Source organism: Aptenodytes forsteri, unplaced genomic scaffold, assembly GCF_000699145.1.
Source record: "Aptenodytes forsteri isolate BGI_AS27 unplaced genomic scaffold, ASM69914v1 Scaffold15, whole genome shotgun sequence".
NCBI classification, from domain to species: domain Eukaryota; kingdom Metazoa; phylum Chordata; class Aves; order Sphenisciformes; family Spheniscidae; genus Aptenodytes; species Aptenodytes forsteri.
Window position 1 is genome coordinate 16,011,373 of NW_008795129.1, and position 21,361 is coordinate 16,032,733.

General features: G+C 39.0%; 1 protein-coding gene across 1 annotated transcript in view; it reads left to right on the forward strand.

The window, feature by feature from the left end:
• Window positions 1-14,783: 14,783 nt before the first annotated feature.
• The window catches only part of SHOC2 (SHOC2, leucine rich repeat scaffold protein), a 40,435-nt gene continuing 33,857 nt past the window's right edge, over window positions 14,784-21,361 (forward strand). Inside the window, exons 1-2 of the mRNA XM_009277864.2 lie at window positions 14,784-14,820; window positions 15,293-16,230. Coding sequence (XP_009276139.1) covers window positions 15,528-16,230 — 703 coding nt within the window. The 5' untranslated portion in view covers window positions 14,784-14,820; window positions 15,293-15,527. The remainder of the gene's footprint in view (window positions 14,821-15,292; window positions 16,231-21,361) is intronic.

Here is a 21,361-nt window from a genome sequence, read left to right on the forward strand (position 1 = left end):
TGGGTTTGTTTGGGGGTTTTTTTTGAGAGTTGCTCCCTAGTTCTATGCCTGTGTTTGGGACCTGTTTATTGGTCTATGAATACAGATCCCAAAAAGAGTGATCAAACGCAATTAATATTTGCAATTATTTCTGATCCCAGAGGGGAAACCCAAATAGGTGCAGCCTGTAGGGATCTTCCTTTGCCCTAGGGGTCTGTAACAGTTCCAATTTTACAGTGTACTGGATTTGTAGTAGAATTTAAATTGGTTGCTGATAGTTGATAACTGAATTCCAAATTCAGAGAAAAATCAAACTCTAACTGATGCTTTTCTTTTTCATAGATGCTAGGTTTTCTTTTTGCTGATGTAATGTAGTGTGGAGAGTGAAACAGCCATTTCCTTCTTGCTTTTTCTGCTCTCTCCCAGACATTGAAAATACCGCATTTGTGGTGCCATGTGCAGATATCCGAAGTCTGATTTATGGTCATACGAACTCTGTAAGGCTTGTTCTTAAACAAAACCCCAAGCCTTTTAAGCTTAGTTTTAAAATTGGTAGTTTTTCGGTTTCATTTCTGCTGAAGTTATTTTTATGGATATCTTGCATTTCTTTGTCTTGCTCTCATTCACATGGAAAAATGTCATCTACTAAGTGGTGAATGTTAGTAAGTTCTGATGCATTTTTAGAGATTTTTGTTTCTCTTTAACGTTCAAGCTTTTCTACCTCTATTAGCAGCTTCATATATTGTATATGCAAGCACGAATATTATGTTGGAGCAGGCAGGGCAGCATAGCTTGGTAGCAGTCCACAGGCCAGAACTGCCTTGCAGGGCAATGATTTGCTCCCTTTTTCTGAAGGAGGGGTGGAAGGGCTATTTGGGCAACAAATACTTCAAGCACTGAACTTTTTCTTAGATACCACTTTGTAGCCTCATCCAGCTTGCTGGACGTATTAGTACCAGGGCCCAAGGGTGGAGGGGATAGGCAATTTTCTAGCAGATTCCTGCAGAATTATGGTGTGATTGTAAATATAAGAGAGGAAGTGGACCCACAAAAGCATCCCTTGAAGATGTCACATTCTTCTGGGGAGAGATGAAGAGGTCTTGAATTAAAATGGTAGTTTATTAATGGTAGAGGTAGGAAAGAGATGGTACTGCATAAGGCATGCCGAATACAACCTTCAGTAATGAGCCTGACTATGGCATGGATCATCTGGCCTGGATTTAGTGGTATTGTTATTTGCTCTGTAAAATAAGCTAGAGGTTGGTTGTGAGAGAAGTGAGCAGTGAAATAGTATCATCTGCACAGATCTGACATGAGGAATTTAGGAGTTAGAGGACTGCACACAATGTGTCAAACAACAGAGGCCGTGATTAAAACCTCTTTCTCTCAGTCATGCTTCCAACTTGTTGTCCTCACAACCACAGATCAAATTTAGCCTTAGCAAGCAAGAATCATTTTAAATTAAAATTTCCTTATTCGCGTCATGTCTGAATTTGATCCCCATAGGATGCTGATTTAATATAAAGTGATTTTATGTGTATCTTCATGTTTAAAAAAAGAAATTTAAAATGCATGTTTATAGTATTTAATTATACTTTAATACTAAGTCAATACTGACAATTGTCAGACCAGTTATGTTACTGTCTTTGGTAACAGAGACAGCTTTTGGTTCGGTAGGAATTTGTGTGATACAGACAGGCGATATTCAGCTCTTCAGATTGCAGCTTCTTCTCCACCTTCTGTTTGAAGAATTATTGTCAGAGAATGAAGAAGGGGAGGAAGGAAGAATTGTGGGGGAGAGAAGCTGCCCCCATTTGCACAACCTTATGTCCAAGAATCATAGGAGCTGGAGGCTGGTAGGGAGGAGAAGGTTTCATCAGACACATGCTAATCCTTCAGCCCTGCATAGGGGTAAATGACTTGATGTAATTTGTCTGTTTCTTGCCTTGCAGCAAAGGGAGGGATGGAGAAAGGCTTGGGACAGAATGGAGGAATAAAGCACTGGCATGTTGTGCCTTGCTGCAAAGGGGGGCGTATGCTGAGAAGGTGGTGTTGGCCATGCCCCGTTGCAGGGGACAGACCAATTTAGGTCCTACTCCCCACGTGTTCTCTAGCTCTGTTGTCCTGCCTGTCTATCTTCTACTGCTCTCTGGTCATTATTCCTATACGTTGTCATACTTATAGTTCCTTGCAGTCCGTACCCAGTACTTCTGCTCTCGCTTCAGGTAGATGCTGGTGGTTGTCGTCTGTCTTCTACCTGTACCTGTGCTCATGCTCCCTTTCTGGTCCTTTCTGTTTTCCTTGTAAGTGTCATTCTGTGTTGGTTCCTCCCTCCCCCCCCCCCCCCCCCCCCCATTTTGGGAACGGTTGAGTAAAAAAGGAACAAATATGTAGCAAGTATTTGTTAAAATTAGTTAAGCAACTTCCTTGTTAAACTAATTTTTATTTATTTATTTTTAGAGGTTCAGGTACCTCTCCAGTGTTTCAGTTTCTTCTTTTTCCTTCTGTTCAGGAGCTCTTTTCTCACTTCCTCAGATATTCTCCTTGTATCCTCATAGTGTTTGTATATAAATATAGTACCTTGATTTTGAACGTATTATTCTGGAGCATATTGTCATACTGAAATTTGTTCGGTCCTAGTCGGTTTGTGAGTCTGTATACCTTTTCTGAGTGCTTTCTACATATGTCTAATACTTTTTGGATTACACTTCTAATTAATTAGCCCTTGAAAAGGGCTAATTCTCTTCTAATCTGGATTACTTCAACCTGTACTACTCATGTGAATGTCACTTAGGTGGTTGAAATACTCATCTCCTGCCCTGTGCATCAAAGGGAAAATCCAGGCTCCATCACTTTGGTGAGCTGTGTGGTGCAGGCCGGGTGTGGTGCAAGAACATGCTGCAAGGAGCTGAGAGCAGTCCTCACCTCTCTAAGTCAGAGAGGAGCCGATGCGGGCAATCCGAATGCAGTGAATCACCTCCTCTCAGCTCTCACTGTCTAGTGCAATCCTCTGGTCCGTTTCTTTAATATGTACAGATTTTGCAAGGTACAAGTATCTGGAGACCAGCAGGTCTGGTGAGGCACTATGTTATGCCTGAGATAGTGTAAAGGTTGCATTTTTCTTAGTCGTTTGTCTTATGATAACTTCTAAATGTTCACAAACAGATCGGATGATTCCTTGCTGAGTTACTTAGACATTTATAAATGACATCTGTTTTTTGTCTAAAATGAAGGGCAATAAGGTGCAAGAATGTCATTCATTATAAATAGGCATACAGTACTTTTTTATTTTGCTAGGATAGTGGTATGAAGTTTAATGTATCTCTAAGCTAGCCTGCTTTTTTCAGATTTTTGTGACTTTTTCAGCATCGTTTTTTCAGATTTCCATTATCATCTTTAATTTTATTAGGAAGTGGTGAGGTAAAAGGCTTATTATTGCATCATATTTGTACAGTGTTTAATTCAGTTTGTGTGTCTAAATTTTTTCCATGACTTTTTTCAGATTAACATTGCTGCTACTTTCTAATTTTACAATACACAAGCCTTTCAAGTGTGCTAATGAGTATATCATCCAGTTGGTTTTCTAGCAAGCAGAAATCATGTTTTTCACTATTTCTAGTAAAAATGTCATTGAAGACCTTTGGGGTTTTTTTTGTTTGTTTGTTTTTAAAAGGATGCCTCATCTGAACAGATTTTGAGGAATCTGCTTGGAAGGGATCACAGTGGTTTTTGGGGGTTTTTTTTGGTGGGTTTTTTTTTTTTTTCTTTTGAAGGAAAACATCTTGTTCTTGTGAAGATACTCAAATTATCATGCATTTTCCAGAATTGTTAGTATATGTGAAATAATCTTTTAATCAGCCTCCTAGTTATGAGCTGAATAGTATTCAGTGCTGTTGGAGTCTTTTGGGTGTCAGGCTGGGGCTTAAGGTGTTGTGTGGGGTAGGGCTCCTTGACAGCAGGAGTGAGCATGAGGAGTATTCATGGCACGTCTGGACTTTAGGTGGTTCTTCATAGGAAGGTGAACAGAGCTTGCTTTCTCTTCCGTGTTTGTTTCAGTTTTATCTTCTGTCCTGGGAAAGAAATCTCTGGGATCGTCACTGGAATCCGTAAGAATGTGGATGAACTTGCAAGAAATTCAAATGTTGTCATTCTTTTTTTCCCCCCAATCAACATTTAATGCTTTAGCACTACAACTAAAAAAAAACCAAAAACCACAAAACCAAAAAACCCTTGTAAAAACTAAATAAAAAAACCTCTTAAGTTATGAAAATTAAGTTTGCAATATAAAGCAGTCAAAAATTAGACAGGTGTGAATAAGATGTCTTCTAGTGCTTTAGGTGACCATGCTTGTCAGAATGTTTAGTACATCTCCAATTACTACATGCTTTTGCCTTCTTTAAGACCCTTCTCCATGTAGTGTGTAGGAGCAGGAGTGGTGCTTGTTGACTGATTACTGTCTTAGTATTTTTATATCTGTGATATTCTTATGTGGAGTTTCTTACCAGCTGCCTCTTGCCCACCAGCCTCCCGTCTCTGTTCTTGTTCCAGCTTCTGCCTGTTTCTCCCTTCCCCGTATTTCTCAGCTTGCCTGTGCTCCAGGCAGGAGCTTTTCTCCTCTGCGTCGCCACTGTGACCCCATGGAAGGTGGGGAGGATGGTAGGAGGGTGTCTCAGCCAGATGGGAAAGGCCTGTTCAGCCACTGTGCGTTTGACTTGCTCTGTGGGAATGTCTTATATCAAAAGAAGTTGACGTGTAGGAGTCGAGGAGGTGAAACAGGCTCAGGGTTTAGGAAATACTTGGCTCTTTGTTGCTAGAGGAATTCCTCGCAGTTTTCTTGTTAGAGGTTTCACAGTGGCCACGATTGAATATGTGGTGAAATTCACTGTGGCACCAGACATCTTAATAGACTTCTAGTCCCTAATCTAAACCAAAACCACCATAGCTGTTACAAAATCAGTGTTAAGATTACCTTTGACATGAATGTGCTTTTACCAGCTCTCAGTCTTATAAATAGCTGAATCAAATAAATTATCTTACCTTTTCCCTCCATTCTCATGTACCCTCAAGGCCCCTCTCCCCAACCCCAAAACAACCCCAGAAAATCCCCAAGCTGCTGGTAAATGTCAGCTTTGAGGAGTGAAGTCTAAAAAAGTTCAACATGATTGAAGAAGTCTGCCACAGAACATTGGCTGTATATAGCTGTATACAGTGCTACCTAAATCACCTATAGTATGCATCTATTTGCATCTATTTCACTGCTTTGTCATTATGTTTAATTCTGTTTTGCTCATGGGGGAAAACAGTTGAAAGCTTTGAAAAAGGTTTGGGAGCAATTTTATTCTTCATCACCTTATCGGGGTGTATAATGAGCCTACATTTCTATGGTGCCGTTAATTTACAAAGTTCCCAAAGGTATTTCTAAGTTGCTTTGGCTTCTCCAGCTGTGGGTAAGCATTGTTTCAAGCAGCGGTGCAGGACGGTGGTCTGTCTGGTGGAACATGGAAGCTGTTTAACCATGTGCAGCAACGCAGCACAAGAGGGTAAGGACAGGGAGGGAATAATGCAAAATCCAGTTGAAACTGCAGGGAGAATCTGGGCAGGCAGAATGCAATTAACCTTAGAAATGTAGCAGTTAATAATGAGTATCTAGCTGGAGTGGACACACATACTACAGGAAAAATACCATTTCTCTTTGGCAGTTTGTGGTTCTTGCATCTGAATACGAATACTTGGGGGGCAGAAGTGGTCCATCACATCACGTTTAGGGAAATGTTTGCTGGAAAAAAAGAGATGAGAGTATTGTAAATAACATCCAGTTATCTGAAATGTAGCAGTTTCTTTATATTCTCGTTCTATCTATGTACTAACTTGGCCTTAATCAGTTTGCTTTCACCAGGTAAAATGCATTTATCTGAAAGGGTCAGATTACAAAACAAAAAAAACTCACTGGAAAAACACTGGTTAAGCAATAATGGGGGAAGATGTATAGATCTTTTTGATTTTTCATTCAGAATATTCTAAATTTGTTTTGGTTTCCTGTAATATTTAGATATATAATGTAAACTTTCAGAAAAATATGCCATCCTGAAAAAACAACTTGAGCTGATCATTGTGCAGTTTCCAAATAAATTTTCTTTTTATTGAATTTAGTTGTAATGAAGCAGAAACGTACACTTAAATTGGAGCAGATTTGATTGCGATTATGGTTGTTATCTTTTCTCTGTGAAGAATGCTGATCTGTTCAAGGAGATATTTATTTTCTGAGAGCAGGTTAGATGTAAAATATGTTAATGACTTCTAAAAGTGAGGAGATTTATAATTGGAAACTTGTGGGTAAATATGTATTTTTTTGGACTTTACCAGACACTTGTATATCTTCCAAACTCATGTATGTTAGTTGGAAAGTAAATGTTATTGCATATGTCCTTTTCTAAACTTTAGTTATATTTAAACTAGGTGTTCAGTAAAACAAATATATCCAAGCTTTTCTCATCTTAGCTGAAGATCAAGAACTGCAAATAATCTGAGCTAGGAAAAAAAACCTGAACGGGGGCCAGATATTGTGCAGTGCCGAGCTGCCATATGTAGTTATTGTGGCTTTGTCTGCTAGAACGTGGAAGGTAAAGAGTCATAGCTCCTTTTCATGTTCAGAATTGCTTTGAAAGCTCATTTTAAGTTGATTTTTAGATAGCTTTTTTTCTTAGCATAGTAACCCTCTGCAAAGGGATCTTGTGACTTAGAGTCACTAATTATGGTCAGAAAATTCAAGAGACTGAGAGTCATCCAGCACTGTACTTTGTGAAATGGTCATAATTATTACATAAAATATGTTGAAGAAGACGAGCAAACTTACTGCACCAAATTCAGAGACAAAGAAACAAAGCAAAGTACTACAATAAACAGTATTTTTGCCTTTTTGCTAGATAATTCTGTGTTGCTGGTAGGAGCCAGGGTAGGATGCTACCCTAGATAGTAATATGGCAGTGTTTTATTTAGCTGAGATGGGATTTAGCATGTGGTTTGTCCCAATTTCTGTAGGATCAACATAACTTAAGTTGTTGATAATATAGATAATTAGTAGATAATATATTACTCTATTGTTGCTTTGTGTGTTTACTTTCTCTCCTCCCCATCATTCTTGTTTTGTCTCCCTGTTTGGTTGGTTTTGTTTTGATATGCTGTTTTTATTGCTCAGAGGAAATGATGAATAAAAGAAAGACATTTGATGCTGGTTTAAAGTTTGCATCATCACCTTTGGCGAGACCAATGCCATTTTCTATCAAATCTGTAACAAAGCTGTGTGTGGCAGGCTGCTTCCTTTGCTTATAGGACTTGTTGAGGGATCTGAATGGTAGTGCCTGGGTGCTGCGTGGTGGTAATAGTGAAGTATTTTTTATAGTGGAAAGTAGGTTTTTGCTACAGCAGGGTGATCTTTGTTCAAAGGAGGGTATTGGGTAGATTGGAGCACTTGCTCTTGTGGAAGCTTGTGTGCCACTATAGATGCAGAATTTGTATAGTCACAAAAATGAGAACTGGATTTTCCTAGACTAATACGTCCATTTAGAATAACCTTTTTTAGGCATATCTAGCTATTAGGACCTGTACTAAGACCGGGAAATTTGCTTCATCTAGCAAGTTATGATTTTCAAATTTCATGTATTATGCAGGATTACACAGCCTGCTGATACAACAAGTTACCGTGGAAACGGAGACATGCAGCCTAAAAGGTACATGCTGGGGGACCACACATGCAGAAAGTACCTTTTTACATATTAAAATAAGCTGCTGCATGGAGTTAGCAGGATTCTTTTACTTGCTCTTAGAGTCTATTTCTACAAAAACATGAAACGGTATTTTATAACTTGGCCAAAAACTAGTGGGTTTTTTCCCTGTAAAGGAGAAAAAGTGAAAATGCTTCATAAAAATAATGTTGGAGCGCACAGAATGAATCACAGTGTGTATATTTATGTGCTTGCTAGATGAGTTCAAAGGCAGGGCACAAAAGATTATTTCTACCCCCTAGGAACTTAAGGCGTAGGTGACTTTCTGTCTGCTAGCGTGGAGCCTTTTTGTCATGATAGATCTGGACTTTGGTATGTGACCTGGCATTTAGTGCGATGAAGTACTTCCAGAGAGCAGCAAATCTGGTGACCAGTGAATGAAGAGATGGATTCGAAAGCTTCGAAACAGGCAGTAACGTCCGTGTGCCTGTACGTTTGCTGTGGAAGGGCACGGTTGTGTCGGAAGCTGGGATGGGATGTCCTGGGAGATATGCCCAGTTCTATCAAGTACAAAGTGATCAACCTCCAAACACCTCTTGAAACTGATTCGCTTATTTATAGTAACTTCAGCTTTAATTGCACCTAGGTTTGTAATTAGGTGCCTACAGTTACAGATGTGTCTGCAGATTTAAGAAACCACAAGTAAAGCGTAAGCAAGCCTTCAAAAACGGTCCAGTTGTCCTCTTGGTCTGATGTTTGTGCAGTCGTTCCCTCGACCTCCAGGTTTTGCTTGAATGCGAGATCGGGTTATGCTCAGCTGTTCTGCAGCCATGGAGGCAGCAAGCAGGCAGGGAACTGTCTTGGCTGCAGTCCTTTGGCAGATGAAGATATCCTAAAGGGCTTAGTGGGCTGTCAGGGTCCAGGCCTCCGCACTGACCCAGCTCCACAGGCTTGGGCTGTGCGTGCAGGGAGGCAGCAAGCTGCTCCCTCAGTGTGAGAGGGGATTAGGGGGGAAAGTGGGGTCACATCCAGATATATTGAAATCAGGCTACATTGGTAGTCTGTAAACTACCATCTGCTGGCCGTTCATTTACAGGACCGAGATGAATTTAATGGTCAGCCTTCTCTGTTGAACAAGCCAGCCATCGCAGCTGGCACTAAGAACCATTGCAGTATTATGCTGCTGCCATTGACTGTCCTGTACTCTGAAATAAAGGAGTTTTCCTTCCAAAGAAGAGAAAGTGTCTAGCTGGCATATTTCAGGAGCACTACTTTTGTCGAGATAGATTAGGCGACGTTTTTGATCTATGGCGGTGTGATGGCTGGTTGTTCCTGTGCTGTCTCCATACCTCTGAATGAGGTTTTGTGTTTAGAGGAGCCGTGCAACTGCCTGGTGACTGATTCAGCAGTTTGTTCCCAGCTGGTCTGTGGTGGTTGCAGCGGCAGAAGCTCAAATGCACTTACGCAGATGAAAACTCTGTAGGTCAGATGTTTGAAGCTAGTAAATTGTAGGAGAGAATGTGCTTTGTTTGCAAGTGACTCGTTGGCTTAAGCTATTTGGGTTTTGAAATGAAAGTAGGGACCATCTTTTTTTTGCATATGTGGTATTGAGAATGGAAAGTCGTTGTAGCCGCTTAGGCTAAACTTTAAATTTCATCCATTGCTTTTTGATGTGTTCATGTCTTTGGTGTAGTGGAATATGAAATGTTTTTGATATATCCCATGCTATTCCAGGTAAAAGGTAACTACTTTTAAGAAGGTAGATTTTTTCCTGTTTGTTTGTGAACAGGTGTTGCTGCAATTACTAGATAGCATTTGAACTCTGCCTTGTTGTTAAAAGCCACTTAGGTCTGACTAATCAGAATCTCCTAGATCAGAACTGCGATCTCAAAACATTTTCTTTTTTATTATGTAGTGGAATCATTGTCTGCTTACTCCAGAGTGTCAAGTATGAGCTGATTCCTTATTTCTTCGATGTGTTTAATATTTGGAATGATCCTCTTCTGCTACTTGGGTTAAAAAGCCCAAGCCATGGTGTGTGCCCTTTGGGTTAAGTTTAGTACAAACACAGAACGAAGAGAAAAGTCATTCCTATTTCATGATATAAAATTATACATGTAGTAAGGAATTCTCCTTTCAAATGCAGGCCTGTAGGTTTCCTGCTACATTACAGAAGAAGTAAAATTCTGTTTTATTTGAGTGTAATGTATTAGGTTTTAGTGAAAATGATGCCTTAGATACCATGTGCTCAGAACGTTAGAAACGTTTATGACTTAAAGTGCCGGTTTTGTCTACTGAAACACAGAACAGGAACCAGTAAGTGTTTAAGTGGAGCTGTAAAGTGACCATTTTGTAAGATGATGTGCCACAAAAGACTGTGGTTGGTTAGCCTCATCACTTGAGAGGGAAATATTTCAGCAGTGGGAGAATATTTTATTTTCAATTAACCGTTTCTTCTTCAAGCCACCTCTGTGAACATACAGGAAACTTTCATATACTTGCAAGTCACAAGACACGTAATGCGTCCTTTGAGAACTGAGGGATTGCTGAGAGTAACTCATGCGGGGACGGCCTGTTCTGGAGGGGTCCCACTGCTCCGGGGCAGGAGCAGCGAGACTTGCAGTGGGACCTTGATGCCATCAAGCGAGGTGAGCTTTGGCCATTCCTGCTGGCTGGCCTCCTCCAGCACCTGGGGTTTGGTCATCCCGGCACCAGTGCAGCCCTGGTGCCAGTCGCCTGCTGCGTCACTTCATTAGAGAGCTGCATGCAAACTGCTCAAGAGTTTATTCATATAAAATAAAAATTAAAAGAAGTAATTGGGGGGAAATCTTTACTAAGCTGTGAAGTAATATTGGCAGTGGATTTTTTTTTGGGGGGGAGGTAGTGAAGTTGCTCTGCAATAGTGGGTAGGAGACAGTTAAGTCTTTTACAGCCGCCTTTGAATAGCAGTTGGGTGAAATCCTTTATCTCAAGTGTCATATTGTATTAGATAATGACCAGGAAGCTTCAGTATTTATATTACCAAGTTGCAGGTGATTAGTTTAGTATTATTCCTAGAATCGCAGACATGATTGTTCCTACGTTACCACGTTTTTTTTATAAAACATTTATTGCATAAATGTTTTGAGTTCTGTTGTTCAGAGTAACTGAAATCTCTCTTCAATTACTTGTACATATATTAAAAAAAAAAATCAGTAAAATATACAAGGTCGATGTGGTGTTCTTTTCCAGGCAGCTAAGGAAAGTGATACAGTTTAGGCTGCAGTTGTTTGCGTTTCCGAAGTTTCATCAGTTACAGTTGACAGAAAAAAAAAAAGAAAATCTGGATTATGTTCACCAGACATCAGGAGGAGTGAATTAAAACTCTGATGCTGGTTATTTATAGCTATTTACAAATATTTTACTTAAAAAAATAATATTTGGAACAGGAAGAGATTATTTTCCTTAACTTCTCTAGAAGTTTTATTTTCCTTCATATGCTGCACCAAGCAAGAGTCTTATTCAGTTTTCCAAATTCTCCAGCACATAATAGTTAAATGTTTTAATGTCAATTAATATTGACAGGAAGTTAGTTTGAACAGCATTGGAAAATGGAAGTAGATGGCAGAACTGGCTAATTTCACTGAATTTCCTTTTGCTAAAAATATCTCTAAAAGAAGCTCTCCTTTTGAGATACAATGAATGCTTGTTTGACTGTAGTTTAGAATTGATGATGACTTTTGTCCTTTAACCAAAAGGGCTTGATAAATATGAATAACCTTTTGAAATGTATTTAGCTTCCTCTGTAGTATATATAATTACACTCATGTCTGCCAAAAGTTTACATACATGCTTAACTTGATGTATGTGAGTAACCCCATCAGCTTGAATGATCTGTAACTAGAAATGAAAGTTCTGCAGAGATGCTTATGTGAAGTTGAGCATTTCATTTGTATACGTGTTGGTAGGATTAAGGAGTTCTGAGTGTAGTTGCCCTGTTAAATTTTGAGACACAACTCTGTCATTAATGTAGAAAATGGCAAGATTTTAGCCCTGCTAACTGAAAGCATACAGCATATAGATGAGAATACATGTAAATGTAAATATGTATTCTCATCTATATTGCATGCAAATATGTTAAAAATAATTTTAGGTTGCAATGGCAGTATTAAAAGTTACAAAATACTAGAAATAGGATGAGTTTCATATAGTTATTTAGGTCCTGTGCTGCTGTTGCCTTATACTACAAGAATGTCATATGGTACTTACAGGACAGCCTAGAAGAGTCATTTCACAGGTTTGGCTAATTCAGGGTGTAAGTCAGCATTAGTTAGGTAGGAGGACTTCTTGCTTGGACATCTTTCACTTGTGGAAGTTGGTGATGTGTGGTGGCTGAGAGGATTGTAGGAAGAGAAAGGGTTGTCTCATGAATTACAGTTCTGCCCTGGCTCTTGTACTTGCTAGGACTTTTTCTCCCTGAAATAAACCAAAGAGAGGAAGAAAGGTTGCAGGGATGTCAAGAGTAACGGGAATCACCAGGACACAAACGGTGCCTTGTGGCAGAGGAGATTACTGCTTCATGGAGTAACTGGGTGAAACCTGGCTGGTACCTGCTGTGCACCATCACTCTGCAGGATGGTGGGACCTTCTGCTGTTGGGAATCCCAGCCCTGGTGAGCGGGCAGGAGAAAGGGGAGATGCCAGTGACTCCAGAGGGGTTGAGGCTGTTCCAGTCGAGGCATTTTCTTTGATGTGATTCCCCCTGCCTTGGCTTTTATTGTGTTTTCATCTGGAAAAGGTCTCATAAGCTTTTTCTTCTTCTAAGTGCTAGTTGTAGTCGTTCTAGGTATTAGAGAATTACTTTATTTGGAAAGAAAGAGGCTAAACCTTCTCAAACTATTTTAAATACATTCTGCAGTCTCAGGCAGTTATTAAAATCCTCAGTAAAGAGATAAAAATGACATAGGTGCAGTACATTTAACTGTTAGCCTTTTGTCACTCTGAACAGGGAGTATATTTTGAAGGCCTGCTACACTGTGAGCTTGGCTCCAGTTTCTGTGTGTTAGAAAACCATGGCTGCCTGTGGCTTGCCTGCAAGTTGACTGCCTCCTAACGTCTTTAACTGTGACGCGGTGCTGAAGTCTCTGGTCATGACCCTTTGTATTGCTCTGAATTTTCTTTATATGTTTCAGATGATGTTTTTAATGACTTCTCAATTTTTATCCTTTTGTATAGGCAAAAGATTTTTGTTCCTTACCAGAAAATGCAATGTTAAACTGGCATATTGAAACAGGGACGACCCCCGCCCCCCCCCCCTCTTTTTTTTTTTTGCCCAACCCCCGCCATTTTTTTTAGGTACAATTAAAGTAATTGCGAATGAAGACAGAGAAATGTGTGCAGATTATTTGGAGCATTTGCACTACCAAGCTGCTTTCAGCAGTGCTAATCTCCAGCCGTCTTTCCTTTCTGAGGCTCTTTCAAAACCTCCTTCAGCTGCAGTGCACATAAGAAATGAAACAAATCTCTTGGCGGGTCTTAAATTTGATTAGATCGAAAGCTCATGAGAGCAGCAGCCCTTTGAGTATTTTGCACTTCAGGGGCTTGATGTGGAGCAGTAGCTGTCTGGCACTGCTACGTGGCTGAGTTTTCTGTGTATTATCAGAATTTAGAAACTGCGTTAGGTCTTGATTCTTTGTGTTACCTTTCATACTGAAAACAAGTTGTCAGGCATCTCAGGCTCCCACCCTTTAGTCAGCTGCGTTTTTGCATTTGGAGTCATTACATTTCATATTGCTGGAGTTTTACAAGCACATAGATTATACAGTGCTGAGAGCAAGTTTTAAAATATAATGTAGTGAGGCTGGTAATCTTGAGGATAGGTCAGGTTAATGGATGGTGTAAAAGCAGTGTGGAAATCTTAAGGATGCAGTAAGGAACCGGCTTGTGCTGCTTTAGAGAACTCTGCGTTGGAGAAAATTTCCAAGTTAAAAGCTGTTGTTGCTTGCTGCTGCTAGCAAATGGCCATGGTCCTTTACAACAGGGTTGTCCAGAACACAGTAACTGGAGGCAGCAGGGTTTTTTGATATTATGGGGTTTGTAGCACACACTGTGATACTGCAGCAGTAATGAATCAGGGTGAAGGACTGGAAGCCGCCTCCTGGGGGAGGCTCTCTTTTGAGCTTTGTTACTAAACAACTTGATTTGCAGCTGAAGTAAAGTGGCTTGCCCTTCTTACCGTCCGTAAACAGATTTTCTTTACTTTTTTTTTTAATGTGAACGAATATATTGAGCAAAGTGTGCTCCTTTGTGTTCTCCGAGCACGTTTGTACTTGAAGACAAGCACACATAGCATAACTGCAATTAAAATAGTTACTTGAGCTTTGCTAAAAAGTGTTTGTATTTCTAGTACTTGCTGATGGCTTAAGTATGCAAAATATTATTTAATTGATTTTGATTATGAGCTTTATGAACTTGTGCAGAAGATGGGATGCCAGGGCAGCGACCCAGCTCCTATGGAGGTTTTAAGGGTATTTTAACATAGCTCAGGTGGCTGGGGAAACAAGGTACTCTTCTGAGATACAAACAAACTTCCTTCATCAGTGAATGCTGCATAACAAAGGGAAGTTGATTCTGGGCTAAAAGGTGGACTAATATGAAGACATGAAATTATTGTTGCCATTGATTGACCATTTATTTTCTTCCACAAAGATACATTCAAAAACCTCTCCAGAGTATTCAGAATTGTGAAGTTCTTGGGCTTGTCATGTGTTTTAAATTGAAACATGAAGCAAAGCTACTTTCTATGATGCGTGATGATTTTGTAAAAGTGTAAATGGGGCTCTATAGGTTTCAGACATCTGTTCACTTATTAGGCTGCATTATAGTCATTGAGGGCGGAAAAATTCAAGATACTGTCTAAAGGTATGTTATATCCTAGTCTCATGAGAAATTCCTTCATAATTTTGCTTGTCTTGAAGCATAATATATTATTTCTTCTAAGCTTTCAGTTGACTTTTTGATAGGTTTATTTTAAAAATCCTCGTGTCTGTGTCTTCAAAGCACGTGAAGCTGGTGACAGCGTTCTGCCCCATGTTAAAAGCAGAGACCTCCGCTTCAGAGCCGGTCAGAAGGGAGATCTCGAGGTGAAGTGTTCGTGTTACAGTAGCGTATTAGATTTCACTGTAGATCGAATTGAGACTCTTTTGTGCTGAAAGAATAAGCCTGTACAGATTTGTTTGAAGAGGCAGGCACTTAAAATTATAGCAAATCTTTATTGACTGATTGAGCATGGAGGGGAGAGAGAATATTCATGTTGATGACCAGAGTGTTGTGCTAAGAACTAGCTAAGACATAAGACGGTGACTCAAATATAGTACTGAAGGCATTATTATGTTTAAGAATTGTAATTTTTCTTTCCTCATGTATACTAATTAGTATATAGCTCTTCTACCACAGTGGGTCTTATGAGCAATATATGTAGTATTTTTGGTTTAGCACTGGGTTTTTCATTGACATTTGAAGAGAAGGACAAATCATTAACCTGAGTTAGTGAGCACAGCCTTGATGTAGAAACATTCAGCACTAACTTTCGTTTCTCTTCTCTCTGTGTTACAGAAATACTATTACGGAGCATTTGACCTTCTAATCTCTACAGCTGAATCTCCTGATACCAGGATTAGGAAAGAGTGCCTTCAGAACCAATATGTAGCAAATGGGTATCACACCTCCAAAGCTCCTCCCTTGATTCAACGCTTGCATTTTTTAAGGATCCTTGTCGCCTCAGCAGTGAATTGTTCTTGTGAACTTCAGAAACAGATTTCATGTGGTGCTTGCTAAACGTCGAGTCACCATGAGTAGTAATCTAGGAAAAGAAAAGGACTGTAAAGAGAAGGATCCAAAAGTCCCATCGTCAAAAGAAAGGGAGAAGGAGGCCAAAGCCTCTGGAGGATTTGGGAAAGAGAGCAAAGAAAAGGAGCCTAAGACCAAAGGGAAAGATGCCAAAGATGGAAAGAAGGACTCCAGTAGCACGCAGCCTGGGGTAGCTTTTTCAGTGGACAATACGATAAAAAGACCTAATCCAGCCACAGGTACCCGCAAAAAATCCAGCAACGCTGAAGTGATCAAAGAGCTAAATAAATGCCGGGAAGAGAATTCAATGCGCTTGGACTTGTCCAAGAGGTCTATACACATGCTTCCATCAGCTATCAAAGAGCTAACGCAGTTAACAGAACTTTATTTATACAGTAACAAACTGCAGTCCCTACCGGCAGAGGTGGGCTGTCTTGTGAACCTGATGACACTGGCCCTGAGTGAAAACTCACTTACCAGTTTGCCTGACTCTCTTGATAACTTGAAGAAACTGCGCATGCTTGACCTGCGGCATAACAAACTTAGAGAAATCCCTTCGGTGGTGTATAGGCTAAGCTCTCTCGCCACTCTTTACCTACGCTTTAATCGTATAACTACTGTGGAAAAGGATATCAAGAACTTGTCAAAGCTCACCATGCTTAGCATACGAGAGAACAAAATCAAGCAACTACCTGCTGAAATTGGTAAGTGATTACACTGATTGGAAGTTTAATTCTATGCTTATGTTCATTTTGCAATTCAGTTAAGTATACATAAACTGCCACTTCTCCAGCTGCACTTCTCCATTTAAAACTTCATAAAATTATGCTCATGATCATACTGTTGCAATGTTAGCTTATATTGAGAGTAATCAATACCTTGGAGAGAGATATATATATCTTTTAAAACAACAAAAGCCCTTTTTCTTCATCTATCGTCTTAACATCAGATGTATCTTGTTTTCATCTTTGCCTTGTGCTTTCACATATTGTGTCTTCAGAGCCCAGATGGTTTTTAAAAAAAAAAAAAGATACAGGGGCATATTTCATTTTAAGATTTCTTTATAAATCATTTATGAACTGTTGCAAGTTATAAACACGTTATAGGCATGTTACAGAGGGGTGTGACCATGGTAATACAAGGTAAAATAGGTAGCTATGTGCTATTACCATGAGCAAGCTGTTGGATGCTGTAACAGTTAATAATGTAGGTTAATGATTCGTGAAAGCCTCTACCTCTCATAAGTCATGAATATATTAATACATGGACTCTTAATATAAAGTGACCAAATGTTGTATGCATGGCTGATGAGTCTTGTGACTTTTTAATGAATAATATTTGTTTTTCCAAACATTGTTAAAAAAGTTTGACAGATGGTGAAATAGTATGAAAGTGGCTTATTAATTTAAATAGTTTATGACAAAAAATGTGCTGGAATAGCTGTATATTAAGAACTCTGAAGTTGTTCCTAATAGGTTCTGATTCATGGAAAACATCTCTTTATCACACTGTTCTCAAGCAATATTTGAACAACGTATGTGCCTCGTAAAAGGGAGATTCTATCATTAGTGTTCTTTTTCTATGTATCACCAGTTTCTAAAATGCAAGCATAGCTTAGTCCCTTTAGGGGGAGGGGGAACATAAACTTCATGCAGTTAAGAAACTGCTTCAACTTTCTTCAAGTGTGGAAAAAAACTTGTAAAAGCCTTTGTAACACTGTGAATAATAATTCCTGTGCCCTGTTTTTAAAAGTTGATGTGGTACTTTTTCCTGTTAACCAAGCCAGTGTGCGAGTATGTTAAGTGTTGCTGAAGTTGGCCCCTATGCTCACTAATTTTGCAAAGCTTGGGAAATGCTCTCGTTTGGATCCCTAATAGATCTTTTTCAAACCAGCAGTGTTTGCCTCTTTCTCCTGCACCTTGATATGAAAGATACATAAGATAACATGTTCTTGATGGCAGGAACTCCTGGGCATGTCTGAAACTGCTAATCATGTTACCAGCAATGTCCAGTACAGACAGCTTCTGTACACGGTAACAGGAGTGAAGAAATGTAGTGAGGCTGTCAGTTGTTTGTCTGAGCCTTTGGCTCCCTGTAGCAGCTATTGGAATGGATTGTACTATAGCCACAGAAACACTTTTTTGCTAGGCAAAAATTAAATGGTTAATGTGGTACGTTTTCTGATCAACATGATTTTTGAGTTGGCACGAGCATCTCTGCAATCCTGGGAATTTCCCCTGGGAGAACTAAGGAATTACAATTTTGACCTATTTTGACACTTCAGTTTAAGTCCAACAGCCTCTTCGAATCTTTTACTAATCAAAGAATCATACTGGAAACCATGGGGCTGATGTTTGCAAAAAAAACCCCAACATACCACGTGTTTCTACGTACATTGAAGAAATTGTGGCCGATTTAGCTGGTTGAGATGTATTACACAATTGTCAGTACTTTACCTGGGTCTGTTTGTGGCTCAGTTATTAAATGTAATCCAGCAAAGAGTCAGCTTCTGAGGTTCAACTGGGGATAGTACTAATAAATTTAAATTAATACCAGTGTGTGAAAAAAAGCTTTTGTGAGGCGTTGCATTCCAGTGTTTGGTGTTGCCCTTTAGAAACTTTTGTAGGTGTGTTTGATACTTCGGACATTATTGTTGCTGCTGGAACCTCTTTGTTTCTTAACTATTTTGTTTGTTGAATTCTTATGGTTAAGTTTACATTAAAGTATATAATTTCTGTATGTGTTTATTCACAATAGTCTTGAAAGAGACCATGTGTAACAGTTTCATGGAGAAATTTAGTAGATACATATATCATGAAGGAATATATGTGACTTGCTTCTTTTGTATTTTTTTTTATTCTTGTCTTGATATGCATACAGACAGTGTTCTCAGTTCTTTATCAAACCCTAGCTTGAGAACATTAACTACTTTACTTCTGTCTTTGTATCCAGCAGTTAGTCGTGCCTTTATTTGTATTGTGATAATGCCCATGTTCCTTGTTACGGGTCAGCACCTCATTGTGGAAGGCATTTTAGAAGCACAAATGCAAGATGACTGTCACCCTTATGAAGAATTTTGAAGGGAAATCGCTATGTTCAACACCATCCTTTTTTTATTCACAGTAAACTTCTTTCACTGCAATTTAATCAGTTGAAAAATAAATTAATTAAAGGATTAATAAGTTTAACACAAATAATTTTAGCTGCGAAGACATACAGAACAGGTGTTTGAAAACCTTTTTCCTCAAATAATAAAAACAGACAAGATAGTTTCACTTTTATAATTGATTTCTACTCACTCACTTTCATGTATCTTTGTTCTAGTACAAAGATGAAATGTTTGAGTTGGAAACACAGCTGAAAAATGAAACTGAGAAATGTATTTCTTACTTTCAAATGGAATTTCTCTGTTTCTTTAATCACTTGCTATTTTTCTACATTTTACATGTGCACTTTAAAAAAACCTTGCCTTTTAAGTCCCAATGACTTTAATCCCCTGTAGGTTTATAATGCAGTTCCTAAATACTATATACAAGCCAACACTTGATATTATCAGCTTGTAAATAACACAGAAATTTTTGTTGCTGCAAAGCGGGAAGTAAAATGAGGCCATTATCTTTTATAAAGCGGTATCATGCGGAGCATTTCAAATTCTTTTTGAAAATACCCCATTGTTCTAAGGCCTAAGGCTCACATATCTGATGGTAAGCTAGTGTGCTTGTTCGTATTTTTAAAAATTCAAAGCTTATGTAACCCGCTGTCTTGTCCAGCAAGGAAGAGTCTTACAGCAGTTAGCTACGATGTGTTCATGTTGCAAATCTGGTATGCAACTGTGCGAAGAATCCTGGGTTTTCTTTACTTTGTCTTTTGGAGGTAGACGTGCTACAAAACGTTGCCTTGGACAAAAAAAAAAATTAAAACCCTAGACTTCAGCTTGAAAGTTGGGATGTTGCTACTGTTCCCTCAAAGAGCCAGCATCGAGTGCGATGGAATTAAAGTCTTACCCTGGTGCTAGAGACTTGTGATGGCTTTCACTACCACTGAACACAAAGTATCAGTTCTGTATAATTATAAAAGGCTTCCCAACTTTAGGACCTTGCTGCTTTAAAATAAAGGGTCACCTGATTTGTAAGCAATCATCCCATTTAATTACTTTTCTAGGAATCTATAGTCTCCAGCCTTATAAAACAAAGTTTATTTTCCTTCTACTCTCAGTGAAAAAAATTGAAAGTAGGTCCTGGAGTCTTAAGTGCTCTGATGTTTGAGACCTTTCTTCCAACACCCAATATGTCTATGACTAGTTGATTTTTGTGCCAGTGAAGTTTCACTGTTCTTAGATGCAGCAGTTTCCCTCTGTTGCTTACATTTGCTCTCCCACTGTACGTGCTGACAGCAGTCATATCTTCTCCCAGCCATTACTCAGACTACAATTTTTAGTCTTGCATAAAATCTCCATTCCTTCTGTCACCCCGCTATCTGTTTTCTGTGTTGCCTTATGTTTTGAATGCTGAGCATGCTTGATTAGTTTGAATATACTGTTCCAGATGAGAGTTTCCCTCTGTGCTGGAGATAACTCTGTCCGTGCATCTGGATCATATTGCAACTGTGTTAGACTTATCATACAAATGCTCTTGTGACCACTTAAGACACCTGCACTCTTTGCCTTCTCTGTTCTCCCTCTCCGCCAGAGTTCAACCCTGAGATCCTAGTAGAAACGTACTCTTTTTTAAGCTACTATATTTCATACAGTTTTCATTATTCTTAGTTACCTGTTTCTTCCAATGCCTCTGGCTTGCTAGAAAATCCTTGCTTTCTGACTAAGTCATTGCTGAAGACACTGTATGAGATTGGTCTTGAGGTGGATTCTTAAGAGTTCTGGAGAGGTAACATCCATCCAAGCTGATATTTTCACTTTTTCAGTCCTGTTACGTCCATAGCAAGTTGTAGTCAATTCCTCAGGTATCTTGACAACTTCTACTAGTCACCTGACTCCTAGTTATTTTCTGTATGCTACTACATCAGACATCTTTGTGGAGTCTAGGTCAACTAGACTGAATAAACCAGATCTTCCATATTTTTGTAGAATACTGTTAACTCTTTATGCCAAACTAATTTAATATTTTACTGATACTTTTTCAAATAACTTTTTATTTGTCTGTTTTCATGCCTTTTGTTAATGTTTCCTGCGTATTCTGTTGGTCTGCATAGTGTTTAGATGACTGTGAGGTTGTCAGAATCTCCCCTTGTTATTTCACCTATCTTAAATTTTGAATTGATAGTCTCCAATCCTATGGTACTGTTCCTTGTTTGATAGAGGACATGTAGAAACTATACTACTGGTCATGTGACTTCAAAATAAGTTTCTAGAAATGCTTATCTAGAACATCTACTGCTCGCTGTGCAAGCATACAGTACTAATACTTGTTAGAAATAGATTCCTTTTAGGGAAACCTGAAACTAACTCTAAAACATTTCTTAAAAGCCTGAGTGAAGGTAGAACATGTAACAAAATGTTGTTTGCAAAACACGTAGTTGATCAGATTTTAAGTGGTCCTGGAAACTGCTTTAAAACAACTGACCTGTTACGGCGTGTATTGTCTTGAGGAAAACCTAGTAGAGGTGAACCTACCAGCACTGAGCTGCTGGGAAGTAATCTAAAGTTTGGTTCTGTTTTGGGCTTTAAGCTGTCTTTAGTAGTTAAACAACCCAAACTTAAATGAGGTGACTACACTGGGGGAAAAGTTGCTTTGCATTTAAAACAAACATTTTAGTGAGAAAGAGGAAATGTTATTATTTCTACTTAGTAAACAGATGTGTGTGTTTCTGGTCTCCCCC